The sequence below is a fragment of the Alligator mississippiensis genome, chromosome 7, assembly GCF_030867095.1.
Source record: "Alligator mississippiensis isolate rAllMis1 chromosome 7, rAllMis1, whole genome shotgun sequence".
In the NCBI taxonomy this organism is placed as follows: Eukaryota; Metazoa; Chordata; order Crocodylia; family Alligatoridae; genus Alligator; species Alligator mississippiensis.
In genome coordinates this window covers 21,524,711-21,543,172 of record NC_081830.1, presented here as the reverse complement: position 1 = coordinate 21,543,172, position 18,462 = coordinate 21,524,711, and the positions used below count along the sequence as shown (strand labels likewise).

The window sequence follows — 18,462 nt, the reverse complement described above, 5'->3', positions numbered from 1 at the left end:
CGGTTTCAAAAGCATTCCAAGTAACGCTGGTTTCTTTAAAAAAGAAAGACAGAAACAACTGCTGATGTGTGTGGCAGCACCCCGCTCTGGATGATGCCCTGCCATGATTCCATAGTTGTATTAAGCTGCCTTGCAAGCTCTCTCAGTTATCTTAGGCCTTTTGATAAGTGGCTTTTTTCTTAGAAGCTCCACTCCCAAAGCAGAACGGAGTAAAGGAAAGAGCCTCAAGCTATTTGTTTCTAACCTGGTGGAGAAGAGGCTGAAAACAAAATGATGCCCCAGAAAAAGAAAATGATGCCCCAGGAAAGGTTCCACAGCCAGGAGGCAAATGCACAGAAAGCTCTGGATTAATTTTAAAGCACAGAAATGAAGAAAAATGAAAGCCCTGGAGATTTTTTAGGGAGAGCTTGACTCAGGGCTGTTCATACAGATGATGTCATCACCCAGAGGCCCTGGCCAGAGCTCAGGGTTTGGCGTGGTAGACTCCGTTTCTAGATGCGTTTGTGCAAAAGCAAGTGATTCATTGCTGCACTGCACTTTGGGGAGACATGCTGCAAAGGATGCTGACATGTGCGCTGCGTGCCATGCAGTCCAGTGGAGGGTCACTGAATGGCGATGGGGTAAAGCATGGGTTTTGGCCTGTTACACAATATGCAACCTTGGGAAAGTTGCCTCTGCTCCTATTCCGGGTCTATTCTGAATATGGTTTTCCAGGCAGGGGTTGTTGCTGTGCAACATGCGGCAGCCCTTAGACCCTGCTGCAGCAGAAAGAGCCCAGCTCAAAATACAATACTGCTGCAATACTGTCTGTGCCTCCAAATGACAGTGGCAGCAGCACACTCAAGTGCCTGTCAGAAAAGGGCAGAATTCACTTAATTGCATAACTTCACGCTAGTCCCAGGTTGTTGCTTATTAGTTATGTTGCACCAAATTCCAGTTAAGCACATAAGCAGTTATACTTAACTGGGCAGTGTCTCTTGCTTCTACTGCCCACTCTAAAATATAACTGGCCCCTAGTGCACTGCACAGACATGGAGAAAGGGAAGCACCTGTCAAAGGGCTGCTATTAGAAGCCTGGAAAATTAGGGGAGCTAGTAAATTCTGAGTCTGCTATGTCCACAGCCCTGATGGTGCTGCGTGCTTAAAGAGTGTTGCTCACATGAATGGTGGGTAAGTGAGTGCCTGATATATTTTTCAGTCCCAAGGCTTTGCATGTGAAACACAGCATGCCATGTTTTACACTCCTTTTGCACTGGTACAAAAATGCAAAGCAGCACCTGTCAATCAGGCCCTGTCCTAAAGAAGAGGTGGAAACTCAAACTCTGCAACCAGCTCCGCAGTTACTTGCATTCTTATGGCAGATATGACCTCAAGTGGTGCATGGCAATATTATTCTGGCAGACAAGCTACGGCAGGCCAGGGCTGAAAGATTTCTAAACCGGTTTGGGGGAGGCCCACATACATCTCCTTGATTCTTGACAGAGAGGTGTTGATTTGTTGTTTCATATCCGGTGGTATTGACCTTCTGGTTCTTCACTATACAGAGTAGAGGCTGTAAAAGGGAGCAGCTGGGTCTGCTTTCCATTTCCTACCAATTTCCCTGGAAGGGGTAAAAAGACTGAAAGAGGAGGGGGAGAAGCCTCTGAAGATGCTTATGAAGTTCAGGTGGGCAGGAAATGCCTGGTTGTTAACTGAATTGGTTGCATGCTCTTTAGCAGGAAGACACCAGCATCAGTGGGCTAATCACTCCCTTTATGTGAACAGCAGCCTTTGAAGATCCAACACTTTTAGTGTCGGTGCTTTGCCCTCAAATACACATATCAATCTGGCAAGGGGGGGAACGAGTGTCTCAGGGGAATGGTAATCACACCGCTGGGCCTTTCAGCTCCAGGACCCCTCTCAATAGCAGCTGGAAGCTGTTATCTGCGTAATGGCCAGTGCAATGACACTCCCCTGTGAACAAGACTTGGGAGGTCAAGGCATAAAGGCTGGGGGTTTCAGAAGGGCCTAGACATCTTGATACACCCTAGAAAGAGAAGGCCAAAGGCATGCCTGAAAGCCAAGACACCCCATAGCTCCCTGTCCCTTTGGAGACCCTTAGCTGAGCAGTGGCACTTGCAAACAGATGCCAGCTGTGACCGGTGCCTTGCGATAGGTGTTGTGGTACAGGTAGTAGAGCCGGCTTTAGGGGTGGATGAGGTGGGCACTCTCCCCACTCCGTCCTGCTCCCCTGCAGCTGCTCCCCACCCTGCACCATGCTGCTCCACCTCCCTGCTGGACTGTGCCCTGCACCTCTGCCTGCAGCAGTGCTGATGGCTTGTGGAGGGTTGTGTGGTGGAGGGAAACACACCAAATTACAAGTTTGCCCAGGGCACCATGTTCCCTAAGGCCAGCTCCAGCGGGGAGATGGTAACACTCAGCATCTGCACCTAGCTCTCTACTAGGCACGTCCCAGCACAGGACCCCCTGGCTCATCTTTACTGAAATCCCATCTTGGAGCTGTCCCCTGGCAGGACACTGCCACCACAGGGGACCCTTGCCCTCACAATGCCCGTGCAGCACCCACTCTGCTGTTACATGAAGGCGCTCGCACTCCAAGAGGCAACCCTGCACCTACCAACGTGCGGGTGGAGAAAACACACTAGCCCTGATTCGACACAGCGCTGGGTCACCATGCACAAGCCCCAGCCTCCTGCCGATGCTGTACTGGCTTAATGGAGTCAGCAAAGATGTTTCTGAGCAGCACACCCTTCAGACAGGGTGGACATCCTCTTGTGGCACCAGGGTCCAGGGGAACAGGAGCAAAGACCAACACAGGGAAAGCCTTTCCTGGAAGTTTCCCCTTCCACTGTCTGGCAGGGACAGTGCTCCCTTCGCTCCAGGACCAGACCCGTTGGAAAAGGAGCTCTGCAGGGCTCCTGCCTAGGGAAAGAGGCAAGCCCAGGCTCCCCTATGAAACTCTGCATCCCCGCAGCCTGTTCTGCTGCTGCCTGCTCCAGCAGCTGGGCTGCTCTGCACACAGCTTGGAAGAAAGCCTCGCTAGAGTTTCCGACTGACTCCTGTTACTGTAAATCCAGAGCAGCACAGAAGAGAAATGGGGAAGGTGGGAGTGGGAGGACGATGGGGCAGCACGGCAGCCCCACCATCCGGGGTTTCATCTCACAGATGTGCAGCAGCCTGTTGGCAATCGGGGAGCAGGGACGGGGCATCGGAGAATTGCAGCACCAGTAAATTTGGGGCCTAGTGGCTGCAGCTAGTGCAGGCACTGCAGAGCAGAGCAGCTGCAGAAAGCTCAAACACAGAGGCCTCAGGCAGGGCCAGGGACAGGCAGGAACACCACACCGCAAGGGGGAGAGGGATGCCAGGAGTGAAAGGGCAGTGGATCTTGGCTCAGCCAGCCGTCTGGGGCATCCCAGACAGTAATCAAATACACAGCTTCTCATGTGCTCCCCACCACCCGCCCACCCCACGGCGAGATCTGTGCTGGGACGACAGAACTGGGTCCGTTTTAATGCCCAAATGGCTGCACAGACTTTCTAAGGAAAGCCTTGCTGCAAGTTGCTGATGCAAGACATGACCGAGCCACAGAGCCCTGCCAGACAGTCACAGAAGCTGCCTGGCTCACCCGCGCTGGGAAGGAAAGGGCCCCCAACTTCACAAGGGGACTTTTCCTGCAACCCTTGCGCCAGGACCCCTCTTCCAGCCACGCTGGTGCTGTGTGGCCCAGCTTCATGCCACCTCTGCCAGCTGCTACTCTGTGCTTTTCACAAAGGGCCGTACCTGGAGAAGACCAGGCTGGACCCCAGCAAGGCCGAGCAGGAAAGCGCAAGCACAGGCAAACATAAGAGCAGCTTAGCGCCTCCCTCCCTCCCCCTCCTCCCAGATCAAGGCCAGGGCAGCAGCAAAGGGAGGAAGATATCACACTGACCGAGAGGACTAGCAGGCTGAAGGTCAGCCCCGTGGTCCTGATGTGTTTTCCCTGCACAATAACTTTGCCCTAGTTCCCAGGCCCAGCAGCTGAGGGTGTGGGTACACAATGCGGGGAGAGAAGAGAGAGAGGAGAAGAGCCTTCCCTTTCTCCATGCTCTCTTTCACTTCCCACCGTCTGCACGGGGTACCCACTGCTAGCACGTAGCTTTGAAAGTGCTCCTTGCTGCCCAGTGCTCTGGAACGGCTACTGCGATGGGTGCGATTGGCACGGGGTGCTTTGTCTTGGTCAGCTGAGTCTGCATCCAACCTCTCTCCAAACTCTTTAGCTGGGCCAATGCCAGGTATAACAAAAACACCCCTTGCTTCCGACTCCTTTCCTGGACCATCATGGCCACAATGACATTCCAGCCTCACGGCGCCCCCCACGAGCACTGTACCGGATGAGCTCAAGGGAGGTGCTGGAGGTAGAAGCTCTTCATCAGGCCCTCAGCAGGTCTCGACACAGAGAAGGACTTTACAACACACAAGCCACACTGACTTGGTTGACTTTTGGATCATGTTAGGCCCTGTCTGCACTCCCAGCTTTTGGGTGTGGGCGCTCAGCATCACCAAGGACTCAGCTTTCCAGGAAGGTCTAAGGCAGGGATGATGGTGATGGGCTCTAGGCTACCAATCCACACAAGGGAACTCAGAGCTATGGCAGCTGCTGGGGCAGGATCTTTTAATTGGGTATTGATACAGAAGTCCAAGTGGATTGGGATCTCTGGGTGCTGCCAGAGATTGCTCTGTAGCTATATACAGACAAACCCTATAAGAGCTGCAGACAGTCTCATAGTATGGCACAGCCTCCTTTGTCCCCCAAGCAATTGGGCACTGGGGAACCCAATGCATTGCTCACTACTTCCTGACTCACACAAATAGGCAAGTCTACTGCCCTTGCTCCACCCCTGCAGTGTTCTCAACTCTCATGATGTTTGGCATTGTGCTTAAAGTCTATGCTTTGGGTTGTGAAAAACTTAACTTTTTCATATAGGATAGATAGATAGATAGATAGATAGATAGATAGATAGATAGATAGATATAAAAGAGCTATGGTTTTCACATCCGCAAAGTGTAGACTTTAAGAACAATGCCAAACATCATGAGAGCTGGGCATGCTGCCTCTGTTCCCTCCCTGAAAGCCAGGCTCCTGCAGTATATATCCAACACAATGCTTCCTATTTTTTGCCTTGGACCCACTGTGCCTCAGTTTCTTCATCCTGAATCCCAGGATGATGCTGACCCTCCCCACCCCAGCAGGAATCAGGAATTCTATTTGTGAAAAGCTGAAGGGGAACAATTCACCTCTGTGCCAAAAGCCAAGCCAAGGCCCCATGCCCTTGACAAGCCCTGCATAAATAGAAGCCCCAAATCTATGGGCTTAACCTCTGCCAGGACTGGAGTGGGTCCTCACCCCATCCTAGCCATCTGCTCCCTGTGCCCATGTCACTTGTGGGGCAGGCCAGAGTGCAGCGCGGCGCAAAGGCACGCTTGTCAGTGAGTCACCCAGGTGCTACTGTGTCAGAAGCACCGGGCTTGCACCCTGGGTTTGACAGATTTTTTCCAAGAGCTGGAAGATAACTTCATCCTCAGCTGTTGTTCCATTTCTTTGAGGTCCTTGGAACAATGATGTAATCCCTGGGCCAAGCTTTGTACAAACAGTACTTGTATTATGACAGAAGCCAGCCCCTGGAGCACCCAGCCCCTGACATGCAAGCGGCGCGCTCCTCAGGTAAACAGCACTCTCCTTCCCTCTCCTCCTCACCCATCCCAATCCCTCCCGCTTCTGCCTGCTCCCTCACCGGGCATACCCATGGCAAACCACGTCCAGCTGCCTGCCCCAGACAGCTGGCATTGGCAAATGCAAGCCCCTGGCAGATAAGCTGCTCTCAGAGCTGCAGCCTTCAGGGAAAGGGAATCTGGCCGGATGAGGGACTACTCTTTCCCGAATCCCTAATGGCAGTGATGCAGGAATGAGCTGGGCCTGGTTCCAGAGCAGCCTGCACAAGACAGAGCAAATGCAGCATTCTCACGCGCGAGCAGACGGGAGAGTGATGCTGGTGAGGGCGGGCGGCCGAGATCAACAGGGCCAGATTGCGTTTTGGGTCACGCTGGGTGAGACGTGTTTCTGTGCACAGGGCCAGGAAAACAGCTCTTTGCACTGCCCTCAGTCCCACACATGGGAGCTCTCCAAATAGGAGCACAGCAGCGCGTGGGCTGACCTCCCTGCACAGGGCTGGCTGTGAGCAAGGAGTGCTGCGTCCAGCTGGGCAACGAGGGACTCAACTTGGATCCCTTAACCCATGTGGAGCCAGCTCTGGGTAGATGCCCTCACTGAACGTGACCCCAGCGCCAAGAGCACGGACATCACAGTGCAACTCAGAGTCTCCCTAGAGATCCCCAGTGCCAGAGAAGTCAAGGCTGCCATAGACAGCCATCGTCCTTTCAGCAACCCACTGCGAACTGCCCAGATGAGCAGGATCCAGGCTCTGTGGTGCTAGTAGATCCAGCAAGACCTCTATGCTAGATGAATTCAGTGCAGCGAGCAGGTCCAGGGCAGGCCATGCTCTGAAGGACCACAGGGAGTGAGCGAATGGGGCCCAACATCAATTAGGGGGTGAGGAAACCTTGTGGATGCCAGGAGGGATTTGCTTCTCACGTGCTACCTGCTGTGGGACAGCCAGGATCTGAGCATGCAGGGCCAAGCCCTTAGCTGGTGTAAGGGGGCACAACTCCACAGAGCGCCATACCGGTTGGTCCTAGCTGGGGCTGCAGCCTTCCAGCTCCCCTTTTGCACTGATGTGATGAAACTGATGATTCAAAACAAATGTACAGGGGTGAGGCTGATAAATCACCTCCCCCAGAAGGACTAGAGGCCTCGCACACAGTTGTGTAGGGCAGGACTTGAGATGGTTCCGGGAAAGAGGCTGCAGAAAAGCAACCACCTTTTTCTGGGATGGCCCCAGGGGCACAGCAGTGCCTTGCAGTCCCTGAAACGCTCTCAGATGGAGGGATTGTGTAACAGGGTTAAGTGGAGACTAGGGGGTGGGGACTCTCCCCATGCCTCTTACAGGAAGGCTTGCACCTTCCTTGCAAGCAGCTGGCACCGGGTACTCTCAGAGCCAGGATGGTTGCCTGGAGGAGCGCAAGCTCCAGTCCGGCACGGTGCGTCCTATGTTCCCATTAAGCCCATCCCTACAGCTTTAGTCCCCAGCTGGACCTGATGCATAAGCAGAATGGATCCAACTTGCAGCCTGCGGGAAGGGAAGACCTTGGCCCTGAGTCCCAGGCCCACCCAAAAGGGCCTGAGCGCGTGCCTGAACATGAAGGCAGCTCGGTGCAAGGAAGAGATGTGTCTGAAAGGTGCATGCTGGCCAGCTGCTGATCTGGCAAGTAGTGCCGATTCCCAGCCAAGACATCGGCATCCTCCTTGCTTCCCAGAGTCGTCAGCTATGTCAGGAATGTTCCCTGCTTGCTCCCCCCTCGCGGGCGCACACCATCCAGCTGCTGCACATGAGCACTCTGCTCGCTGCTGACACCCAGACCCCTGTCTGCAAGGACCGGGTGGCTGCAGCTCCTGGGGCAACAGTTCTCAACCTGTACATTCAGAAAACGATAGCTCTGTTTTCACTCAATTTTTGACTACAGAAGACCAACAGAGCATTTTTTCTGGTGCAAAGACCTCAGGAAAACTAAACAGCTCAGCATAGTTTCAACACTGTGGATTCTTATTTGAAACCTCTGCGTTTGTATGGTGAATCACATTTGCACCCCTAACAGTCCTAACACTGTGGCACTTTGTAGCACCCTGGAAAGGATCTCAAGGCACTCCAGTTGAGAATCACTGCTTAGGGGCTCCTTTGCTATACTGGAAGCTGTGGGACAAGGCAGCAGAGGGCTGGGCTGCAGGGGCTGCCCTCTGCAAGCACTCCAGACTCCACTTCTCACAAAGGGCTTAGAGTTTAGGAAGAAAACCCAAACTTGGTTATTTTCAAACACCACCAAATGCTCCGAGAGTCACTTTCCTTGGACCAGCAGGCTGTGCTGCACAAGGGCACCAGTGCAAAGGACCTAGGTACTGAGGACTTTAGCATTAGTGCGGCACAGTGCATGCACATGACTTCTGCATGCTTGCACCCAGCACTGCTCTGTGGCGGGGCTCCCTCGAAGACCTATGCCACCAGCTTTGTCCCTCGGCCTCGCTGCTCTCTCTTTGGGGTACTTGTGCAGCCTCCCATTAGCATGGTGCCTGTGAGATACAGCAATGCTGCCCTCATTTTACAGTGAGGACCAGAGGGGGAAGGACCCTCTGACCAGGGTGCAGCATGGGAGGGATGGGAGCCCAGGACTGCATGGGTCCTGCAGCTTCTCCAGAGCTGGTGCCTGATTTCTCTTGTTGACACTGCCCTGCTGGGAAGCTGAGTTCATCTCAGGGCTGAGAGGTCACTCCCCTTCCTGGGCACCTGGAACCTCTTTTCCACCATTACCAGCTGCACTCAGAGCTGCAGCCTACAACAGAAAACCTCTGTATGCCCATCACCAAGCCTCAGCATCAGTGTGGTGCCCCTAGATGACATTAGTAACTACATCACACACTATAGGGAACAGCACAGACAGCACACAGCTGGGTGCTAAGTGCCCCCCTGCTGCACTGGTGGTAGGATCATTGCAAAGCTACATCCCACTAGCAGTGTCATCAGTGAGGACACACGAGTGCAAGCAAGCCTTGCTGCATAGCCCACCTGCTGAGCTGAGGCTGCAGAAGAAGAGGGCACAGGAGTGTCTGGATGGGTCTGCAGGGCTCTCCCATGCCTATCCCTTTGCTGTGCTGAGCCTCACAGGGCTGGATGTGCATGTCCTTTCTTGTGCCATCACTCAGCTGAGACACCAGCAGTCAGACCAAGATGATCCCATCATATCCTGTGGGTACTTGCAAATGTCATCCATAGCCAGATGTTAGAACAGCTGGTAAGGACCACACACTGAAATGCAGGGAACGTGGACCCTCTGCGGTGCTGCAGCTTGAGAGAAGGTAATGGCAAACCCACCCCTCCTTTCAACTCCCTCCAAATCCTGATCCCGGCTCTGCAGAAGGGGCTGCTTCCTGGGTAAGAACAGGGAGCAACCAGAAGCTCATGTTTCTGGAGAGAGATGTGGCAGAGAACAGAGCTTGCCCCTGCCAGGCTCCTGTGCCACAGTCAGGGATGAGGGAGGCGGCAGGTTACCAGGCACCAGCCTCAGTAGCCAAGCAAGCTGCTACTCCTCCTCACCCTGGGGCCTCTGCAGTCTGCAAAGAGGCCAGCTCTGCTCCTGGGATGTTTGCCCAGAAGAGCTTCTGAGGATAGCAACAAGTGCCAGAGACATAGCGGGAATGGGGGGAAGCCCCCTCCCTCCCCACGATTCCTCCCGGCTATGCCCCCCACCCCCCAGCAGCTGCACCAGGGAGAGGGAGCACACAGCTTACAGGCTTAGCATTGGGAGAGTTTGCCGCTTCCCATGAACATGAGGCAGGGGGAAGCCACGAGGCAGGACAAAACTTTCGCTTGGCTCTAGCAGGGCTGAAGGCTGAGGCACCAAGGCAGGGCAGGGGTGGGAGGAGAGCCCCACAGCCCCATCTCCAGAGCTCCCCTGGCAGGCTTCTCCGCTGTGCCGGATGGGTTATCCTATGGCTCAGCCGTGTCCACAAGCAGCGAGTAAACAGTCAGTACAGCCGTTCCAGTGTCTGCCTCAGCGTCTGCTCTAACCGAGATCTAAAACAGTTTCCCTTCACAGCTGAGACAGGGCCAATCTCACCGTCCAGGAGGAAAAACACTGGGCCTGAACACCCTCTCAGCCTGCCTCTGCTCCGCTGGCTATTCATCACTCCTGACCCCGCGTGACCAGAATTGCACACAACGATCCAGAGGTCTGGCCAGCGCCTTGTGTAATACCATTAATGTTTCCTTATCTCTACTGGCAGTGCCTTGCTCAGTTCATCCCAGGATTGCATTTTGCTCTTCCACGGCTGCATCACACTAGCAATGGACTAATACACCCAGGGCTTCGCTGTCAGCAGGAAGCAACCGAGAAAAATCACAACTCATTACTAGACCCCAAAGTGCATGGCCTTGCTCATTATATTGTTTAATTCAACCCACGTCTATTATGTCAGCCCTCAAGATGACCCGCTTCCTCTTGTCAGAGATTCCAGTCTTCCTCAATGCTAAGGATCTCACACTCAATTGTGCCACTAGCAAGTTTCATCAGCACATACCTATGTTTCGTGCCAAAAATCAATGCAAACTATAACAAACCAGTCATCAGGCTCATCCTTAAGCAACTCACTTGCAACTTCCCTCCAGCTCAGTAACAGCACTGAGAAACATCCCATAGTCACCTCCTCTTTGCCAGTTCCTTACTGTCCCGACAATTCTTGGTCTTGTCCCCTGCTTTCTGCAGCTAGAGTAATATCCTGTGTGGCACCGCATCAGATGCTTTATTGAAGTCCAGAGAGATGAGATGTGCCACATTTCCTCTGCCTAGAAAGCCAGCTCTCTCCGCAAAACTTAACAAGTCAGTCTGGTGCCATCTGCCAGCTGCATTTCGACTCCAGTCTCCATCTAGCTGCATGGCCTGAAGCATTCTCTCTTTCAATTTTGTTCTAAGGCTGTGCTTGCTAATGAGGCATCTCCCATTCCCATACCCTCCTTCTCACTAGTCCCATGTTTCTACCTCGCTGTTCATTCTCCTCTTTGGAAACTAGCACACATTTCCTTCATTTCTGGGCCACATCAGCGTGGTCTCAGCTTGACCCTGCCTTCACTGCATGGATGCTCTGCTTCTGCCCCATGCCCTTCCTATTTCCATGGCTGAACCCCTTTCACTTTAGGATACCTTGCAAGGTCTGCCTCAGCTGGACTTTGGCAGCTCCCACCCTCTCCCTACCCATTGTGGCCCTGAAGGCATGGGTTTATTTGCCGAGGAGCGCTCAGGGCCCTGGTCCTTTCAGATCTCTGCTATCTCAAACCCACCGTCTCCCCTTCTGAAGCCCTGCTGCTGGATCCTGGCTTGTCCCAGTTGCTCTCCACCTTAACTGTGCTCATCTCTTCTCTCTTGGCTTGCAAAGAAGGCATATAATTACAGACTCTGGAGGCTCCAAATCCCTGCTCACCACAGCACGACAAGCCACCAGCCCTGTCAGTGCTGTGCTAATTTGGGCCAAAGACTGGGTGCATCTCAGGCTTGCCAGTCTAACAGAAGACCCAAAGAACACGCTGCCTCGACAGGCCGATGTAATGGAAGTAGCAGATGGGGCATGGCTTAGAGACAGCAGGGGGGATGGAGGAGTGGGGTGCCTTGAAAAAAGGGGAGCCAGTGTCTTTGGAGATAAAGCCTACACAGAACGCAGCCCAGGGAGGGAGTCAGCAGAGACCTGATCCAGCAGCACAGTTACAGGTAGCAGAGGTTACAGGCCTCCAGCATGGCCCAAGCAGCTTGCAGGACCCTACTTGGTTTCTGCAGATGTGGCGACACCCCAGCAAGTTTCCCTAGGTCCCTAAAACACAGCTGGCACTGGCAAACGGAGTCCCACTGTGGGTGGATCTGAGGTTTGTTGCTGCTCGAGAAGGTGATAACCTTGGCTGGGGCTCTTGGCTGCACCAGCTGGCTTGCTGGTTTCATCTTCCTGGATGGGAGTAATGGCCAGGGTGGGAAGGCCAGGATTTAGTGGGGCACAGGGCAGGACTCAGGATGCAGCCTTGGCTGCTTCAGGGTTATTTGCCAGAAGCTGTCAGGGTGTGCAGGGCTGCTGAAGATGCAACAGTCCTTCCCTCAGGGGAAAACAAACAGGGTCACCTTGTGGAGGTCACCGATCACTCCCATCCCTCCTTCTATTGCTCCTGTCCCATTACTGCTAATGGTGCAAAGGCCTGCTCCAGGCCCCTAATGCCTCACCTTGGGAGCCTGAGTGACAACTCAGACCCAGTACATGCCAGAGCCTCTTGGAAAAAGAAGACAAGAAGGGATATTCAGTAAGAAAAGAGCCTTGGAAAAGAGGTGTGAGACTTCAAACACATTGCCCCCCCCTCCCCCCCCCCCAATCGAGCTGGATTCAATTTGCAAAGTCAAATCAGCTACAAAAACAGAGCCAGAGCCAGCAGCGGCAGTCTCTTATTAAAAGAAGAGCTGCTGGAAAGGGAAGTTTGGAAACAGCTTGGCACGGGCGTCAGATTTTTCCTGGATCCCTCTGCCAGTTCTTCAAGAGCAGGGTCACCTGCCGGGGAACGGTGTTTTTGGGGCATGGGCTGCACACAGGGTGAGGGGAATAGGGATGCTGGGGTCTGGCCTGGCTGCACCCTGATGGACTGCACAGCCGTAGGGTGGGTGCTATAGACTAGCCTCCAATTGCACAGATGGGGAGACAGAGGCCCCAAGTGCTGAAGGGGCTTGCTAAATGCAAGCAGCAAGCCCTCAGCAGAGATGGGAACGGACCCTACAAGATGCGACCCTCCATCCCAGACAACAGGAAATACAACTCAGGAGCCTCGGCTTCTAGCTCCCAGCATGTAAGTCGAGAAATCGGTATCTCCTAGAACTAGAACCAGGCATCCTGACACCAATTCTCCTGCTCTAACAACTAGACAAAGCTCCTTCCCACCAAGGAAAGGTCCCAGCCCTCTACAAAAGCCTCCCGGTCTCCACTCCGCTCGACATCACTGTCACCATGTGCCAGGATGACCGGAGATGCCCACTGGGAAGGATGGCGAGATCAGAAGAGAAGGTGAAGGTTGCACGGCTCTGACCAGCTCAGGTGACAAGACGAACGCATTGTATGACTGTTACTGTGGATAGCTCACCTGGTTGTTGAGCGTGGAGTGTGTGCGGGGGCAAGGCTTGGAAGCAGTAAGCGTAGCACATGGGACTCTTGGTAGAGTCTCCCTGGGCTCTGGAGGACAGGTACAGCACTAGAGGGCAGTGGTGAGGCTGAGGGGCTGTGACAGGATCAGAGCTCCCTGATGGTGGGGTGGGAGCATGGGATTGGCATGGGCTGACCTCCATGTACTGCAGCAGCTCTCAGCTTTTGCCATGCCAAGGTACTCCTGGATTCTGGTGCCCTCATGTGGGGACCTAGGCTGCCATTCCCAGGTCATAACCAGGGTCCAAACCTCTGGCAGCCCAGCCTCAGGTCAGCCCCTGCAGTTCTGCTTCTGCCTGTGGTGCCAGGTGAATAGACAGCCTCCTTCGAGCAAAGGTGACTTGTCTGTGCTTGCTTGCTTAACCAGGTCTCCAGACACCTTCCACAGGGCCTCCTGGAGGGTCTGAGAAATGCACCAGCCTCCAGAGCCTGGGGGGCATAACTCATGCCCTGACTGACTGTGCCCACTTCAAGTAGCACCATCCCAGTCCTGTTCATGCTCTCTGGCCCTTGCCAAACTGGCATTGCTCGGCCCCCTTCCCTCTCAGAGCACCCCACATGGACTAGACAACAGTTGCCATGTCACTGGAGCAAGGACAGGAGCCAAGGTCCTACCCTGTCACCTCTCAAGTGCGAGCTTCCCAAGCAAGGACATCCCAGCTATTGTCTCCTTCCTGGCAATGGCCCACACTGAATGAAATAAGCCAGGCACAGAGTAGACCCTCTTCTGCCCCAAGGGAGCTATGCAGATGCCCTCAGGAACTAGCCCACCTCCACATAAAAGCAAACCACACATGCTCTGCATCTGCTGCAGCCAAGATGACACTGAAGGAGCCACAGGAGGTGAGGCGCTGCAGTAAGGGGGTGCAGACAGACAGCGATTAGGCTCTATTCTGCTGCAGGTGGTCATAGGCAAGAACTTGTTGGGGTAGCGAAGGAATGGGGAGATCCACAGAGCCAAAGCTTTGAAAGCACAAGCTGCAGGCTGGGAGAGATGCCCCATGAAGACTGGTATGAGCAGGGATTTCCTTCCACGGGGAGGGTGCACTTCCAACAGGCTGAGCTCTCTCTAGCTCAGACAGCAGAGAAAGGAGGCCTTGCTCTCTGCTCCCCAAAATGCCTCCTCTCCTCCCTGGGTAGCTGCTGACACACAGACCTCCCTTTCCAGCTGGGACTGCGCACTTGTCACTGACCCCCGGAGACCTCTTTGCAAGTCAGGGAGCTGCCCGAGGCCTCCTGTCCTGTTTGCTCACAAGGCTCAGGGAGGCACAACCATCTCTTCACACCTCCCCAGGGTCAGGCTGGGACAGCGCATGGACTGGGGAAGCTCTTTGGAGCACTCATGCTTCAAGTTGCTCCCTGCTAGTCCCCAGAGGCTGTGGCTACTACAGCAAAGCCCCAGCTGGGGTGCTACGAGGCACAGTGCTGCCTCAGAGATAAGAGAGGCATCAGGGACTCAGCAGCCCCCTCGAAAGAACAGATCCTCCTCCTCCACACTCCTTGCCAGCCTCTCTAGTCACATTCCTCTTGTCACTCTCCCCCGTGCCTGCCCTGCCTGTGGGCTGCTTTGTTCTCTCATTTTGCTGCTCTGTCAGAAAGGTCCATGAGGAGCCCCGCATCCCATCCCCTCTCTGGCAGGCCAACGCATCCTTCCTTCCCAAGTGCTCCATGAGTGCTCCCCACTCCCATGCAGCACAGCTTGCTGATAAGCTTCAGAAAGTGCCAGATGCCTCTCGACAGGACATGCTGGTGTGAATCGACTTTCCGGGATGTTAGTGGTGCCTATGGAGGGGCGACACAGCAGGGCCAGACATGCACCAATGTGGTTTGCCATGGGAAATTCATCCGACTGTCCCCAGGACCGAGACCCCAGGATCCCATACCTGCACCCAGGCAGACGAATGCCACCCGGCTGTACGTATAGCAGCTGAGCAAGAGCAGGTCTCTTCCCAGTCTGCCTCCTGAGAGTCAGAGCCCACTGCAATGTGGAATCAGCAACGGTGAAATGACAGAACAAGATCTTTCTGAAATGGCTGGGGTGTGGTAGGAAAAACACATCAGGGGTTTTGTTTTCATTGCCAAATAGTTCAAGAATTGATATTCACCTCTCAAAGATAATACAAGTGCAAATCTTCAAGCAGTGCATGTTTGCTTAGCACTTACTATTGCCTGGCATGCTCAAAACTCCCTACAAACTTTAGATAAGGTGAGCAGCCAGTACTGGCCTCAAATCCTCTCTGGAAACTGAAATCACAGAGCAAGATTGCCCACGGCTGGGCAATCAGAAGAAGCAGGGCACCGGATTCTGTTTCTGGGCTCTAACCATTTGACTACAATTGCCTCTGAGGTCGGGGCAGAGCACCCAAGAGTCCTGGCTTCCAATCCTGTCTCACCTCCTATTTCCAACTTCATGTATACCCACCCCAATGCCCATCAGCTGCAAAGACAGCCCAGGCGTTCTGCTTTCCAAACCCCTGTCCTATGCAATGCAAAAATGGTGCTGGACTGCAGCACCTGAGATGAACCCTTAGTTTCCATCCCGGTGGGATCTTCAGCCGCAAAGCTGGCTGGACCACAGGGTCTGGAGAAGCTTCTCAGAAAGCTCCAGCAGTCTTGTCCTTTGTGTGTGGGCACACATGTGCACATGTGGGGAGGGGGGCAAGTGAAGCTGCCCCCCAACCCAACTGCAAGGGCCCGGAGGCTGCAGGCCGCAGGGAGTTCTCCATGCGGGGCGGGTGGGCAGGCAGGCAGGCGGCGGCCTCAGATTACCCCTGGCGGGAGCTGCACAGAAAAAGCCAAATTCCATTCCCAGCCATTCCCCCTCTGCGCGTGGAATTCAAGGGAGCCACAGCACCGTGCCGAGGGCCAAGGAGTCAGCTGTTTCCGGCTGCGCTTCAAGTCCAAGGGAACTCACGGCAGCGGCCGCCTCGAAACAAAAACAACCCCCCTGAACACGCACACGTACAGAGCGGGTGCAGACTCACGGGACGCATGTCACGGTCCCAGCAAAGCAACCTCCACTGCAACCCCGCCGCCACGAAGGCGCGGACAGCTCCCGGCCCACCTCTGACCCCAGGGCCGCTCATGGGACAGACGTCCCACCGGGGCCCGATCCTGCCCGGGGGCCTCTGGGCGCAGCTACGGAGCAAACAGCCCTCGCCGCATTAGTCACATCAGGATGCAGTCGGGGCGGGGGGAATCCTGCCAGCTGCTTTGCATAGCGCAGGCGGGGGATCCCAGGACCCGGCGCTTGCAAAAGGGCCCGGGGTGGGGATGCTGTCAGCGCTGCAGAGAGGAGCAAGGCAGCCAGGGGAAGCGCCCCGCAAACCCACCCCTGCCCCTACCCCGCGGAGCCGGCAGCAGCAGCAGCAGGGGCCCGGCGCGTGCCTCAGTTTCCCTCCCGCCCCGCGCCAAGTTGCGGGCGCGCCCGGAGCAGCCCCCGCCGGCCCGCTCCTTTGTCCGCACCGGCCTTGCACGGGTCCTTGTAGTCCAGCGGCTCGGGCTCGGGCTCCGCGTAGTCGGGGTAGTCGGCCACGTCCAGCGCCCGGCCCAGCACGGCGAAGGCGAGCAGCAGGCAGCGCGCCCGGCCCCCGGCCATGCTGCTGGTCCCGGGGCTGCGGCTCGGGCTCCCCCTGCGCTCGCTGCCTCCCTTCCTCCGAGGGAAAGGCGAGCCGGCGGGGGCGGGTTCAGGCGCGGAGCTCGGCCCCTCCGGAGCCCCGCGCCCGCCCCGCGCCCGCCCCGGCCGCCCCCGGGCCCGCTCCCGCTCCCGCCGAGCGCCGGCCCCGCACCGCCCTTTGTTCGCCCCGGGGCAGCCGGCCGCGGCCAAGGGCTCGGCTCGCGAGGACAGGGACCAGCTCTTCCCCCGAGCTAGGTGCCCGCACCACCGCTCTTGACAGCCCGGTCCAGATCCTGGCCACCCTCACTGGGAAAAAAAACTTCCAACCCGAATCTGCTCCGCACTAGTTTGCACCCATTAGTCCTAGGTACTCCTGGGAGAGCATCTCCAATTCCTTGTTGTCCTCCCTGGATCAATTTACAGGCGGCTACAAGGCGGCCCCTCACACCTCTCCGTGTTACAACTTTCCCATTGAACTCGGAACCGATGAAACAATGTTATAAATGGGGGGTTGGTTCCTGAACCCAGGCCCGATACCCGTTTTTCACCAGAAACACCCCACAGTTTTGCACTCGATCAATTCTAGATGAGCGATATAGCTGTATTAATGCATTTATATTGTAAATAGCCATCCTAGCGATTTGGAAGGACTTCTTTGAGGTGACTTTGCTGGACTTTTTGAAGGGCTCTTGGTTGGACTTTTTGAAGGGTTGTTTGGTGGCTGGAGTCTGCTCAGGAGTCTTGGGTGCAGGTTTTCTGGAGGCCTGTCTGCTTTCTTCAAGGAAGTGTCCGAGGAGGTTTGGACAGATGTACGCTGCTTCGCTCATCTCCCCGGAGAACTTGTTCACTAGCATGGCATCGCATCGGATCAAGTGTTGTAAAGTCGAAAGGGACGTCAGAAAGTTGCAACAAGGTGTCAATTTATAAACATTGGAAGTGGAAACCTTGCAACTCGAAATGTCAGTCGAGGACTGCCTGTACTTGCCAGGGTGCTGGGCTGGTCCCCTTCCACTGCCTGGGAGGTCTCAAGGGGGCCTGAACCGCGCTCAGCCCCAACGCCCCACCTTCGAGGAAGCGGGCAAATTGGCTACAGCCTCAGCTGTAGAAAAACAGCTGAGAGCCAGTCACTGAGCGCAGATCCTGCTTTTTAACCAGCTCTTGCCCTTAGAGGTGCAGCAGGACCAAGCTACTAGAGAGTTTCTTTCCTCGCTTCTCCATTCCTGCTGCACATCAGGGGATCTGGCTGCACAGTTTCTTAGCAAGGGGTGGCCCAATGCCCGGAAAAGCCCATTTGACCAAGTCTGTTCCTTATCCCTTCATGGGAGTTCATTGGGCTTATTGGCAAAGATGCAAGCCAAGCCTTGCAGAGTCCCAGGGGCTGGGACACATACCGTGCAGAGGTTGGCGTGACTTGACACGGCCTCATTGAGAACCAGAAAGCAACAAGTTGTTGGCAACTTCCTGTTGGACTCTTCCCTGGCTGGGTTGCGAGTCCTCTTGATGCATCTAATCGCTCTTTTTCAGCCCTCTGAGTCAGCAGCCAGTTCTCCTCCAGCCTGCAGCTGACTTGAAAATAAAAGAATGCATTTGTTTCTATGCCTTTCAGAGGGTCCCCAGGCACCGCTGAGAGCATCCCTGCAAAACAGCCTGCTGCGCTAAGAGGCCATGCACACTGCTCACTTTCAAGAGAAACCTGGATGCTGGGAAAACCTCAGAAACATCTGGGTTGGGCTCCCTGCTGGTTCCTGTCCTGGTCCTCTGGTCACCTCTGGGCTATTTGCCACAGATGCCTGTGTTTAGTTCTCTTTGCTGAAGCATTGGGAGATTCTTGGCTAAATGCCATCAACATTTAGAGTGGTTGCACTGCTGTTCATTAGCTTGCTACCACTTCACAGCCAAAGGAGTGGGCTGTGAGCACTGCCTCCTTGCAGCTGGAGAAGGAAGCAGGCTGCACACCAGTAAGTCCTGCTAGCCCCATTTTGGG

At 55.0% G+C, this 18,462-nt stretch overlaps 1 protein-coding gene across 1 annotated transcript in view; it reads right to left on the bottom strand.

The window, feature by feature from the left end:
- The window catches only part of BMP1 (bone morphogenetic protein 1), a 65,480-nt gene extending 48,951 nt beyond the window's left edge, over window positions 1–16,529 (bottom strand). The window contains exon 1 of the mRNA XM_019491565.2: window positions 16,328–16,529. Coding sequence (XP_019347110.2) covers window positions 16,328–16,460 — 133 coding nt within the window. The 5' untranslated portion in view covers window positions 16,461–16,529. The remainder of the gene's footprint in view (window positions 1–16,327) is intronic.
- Between the last annotated feature and the right edge of the window lie 1,933 nt (window positions 16,530–18,462).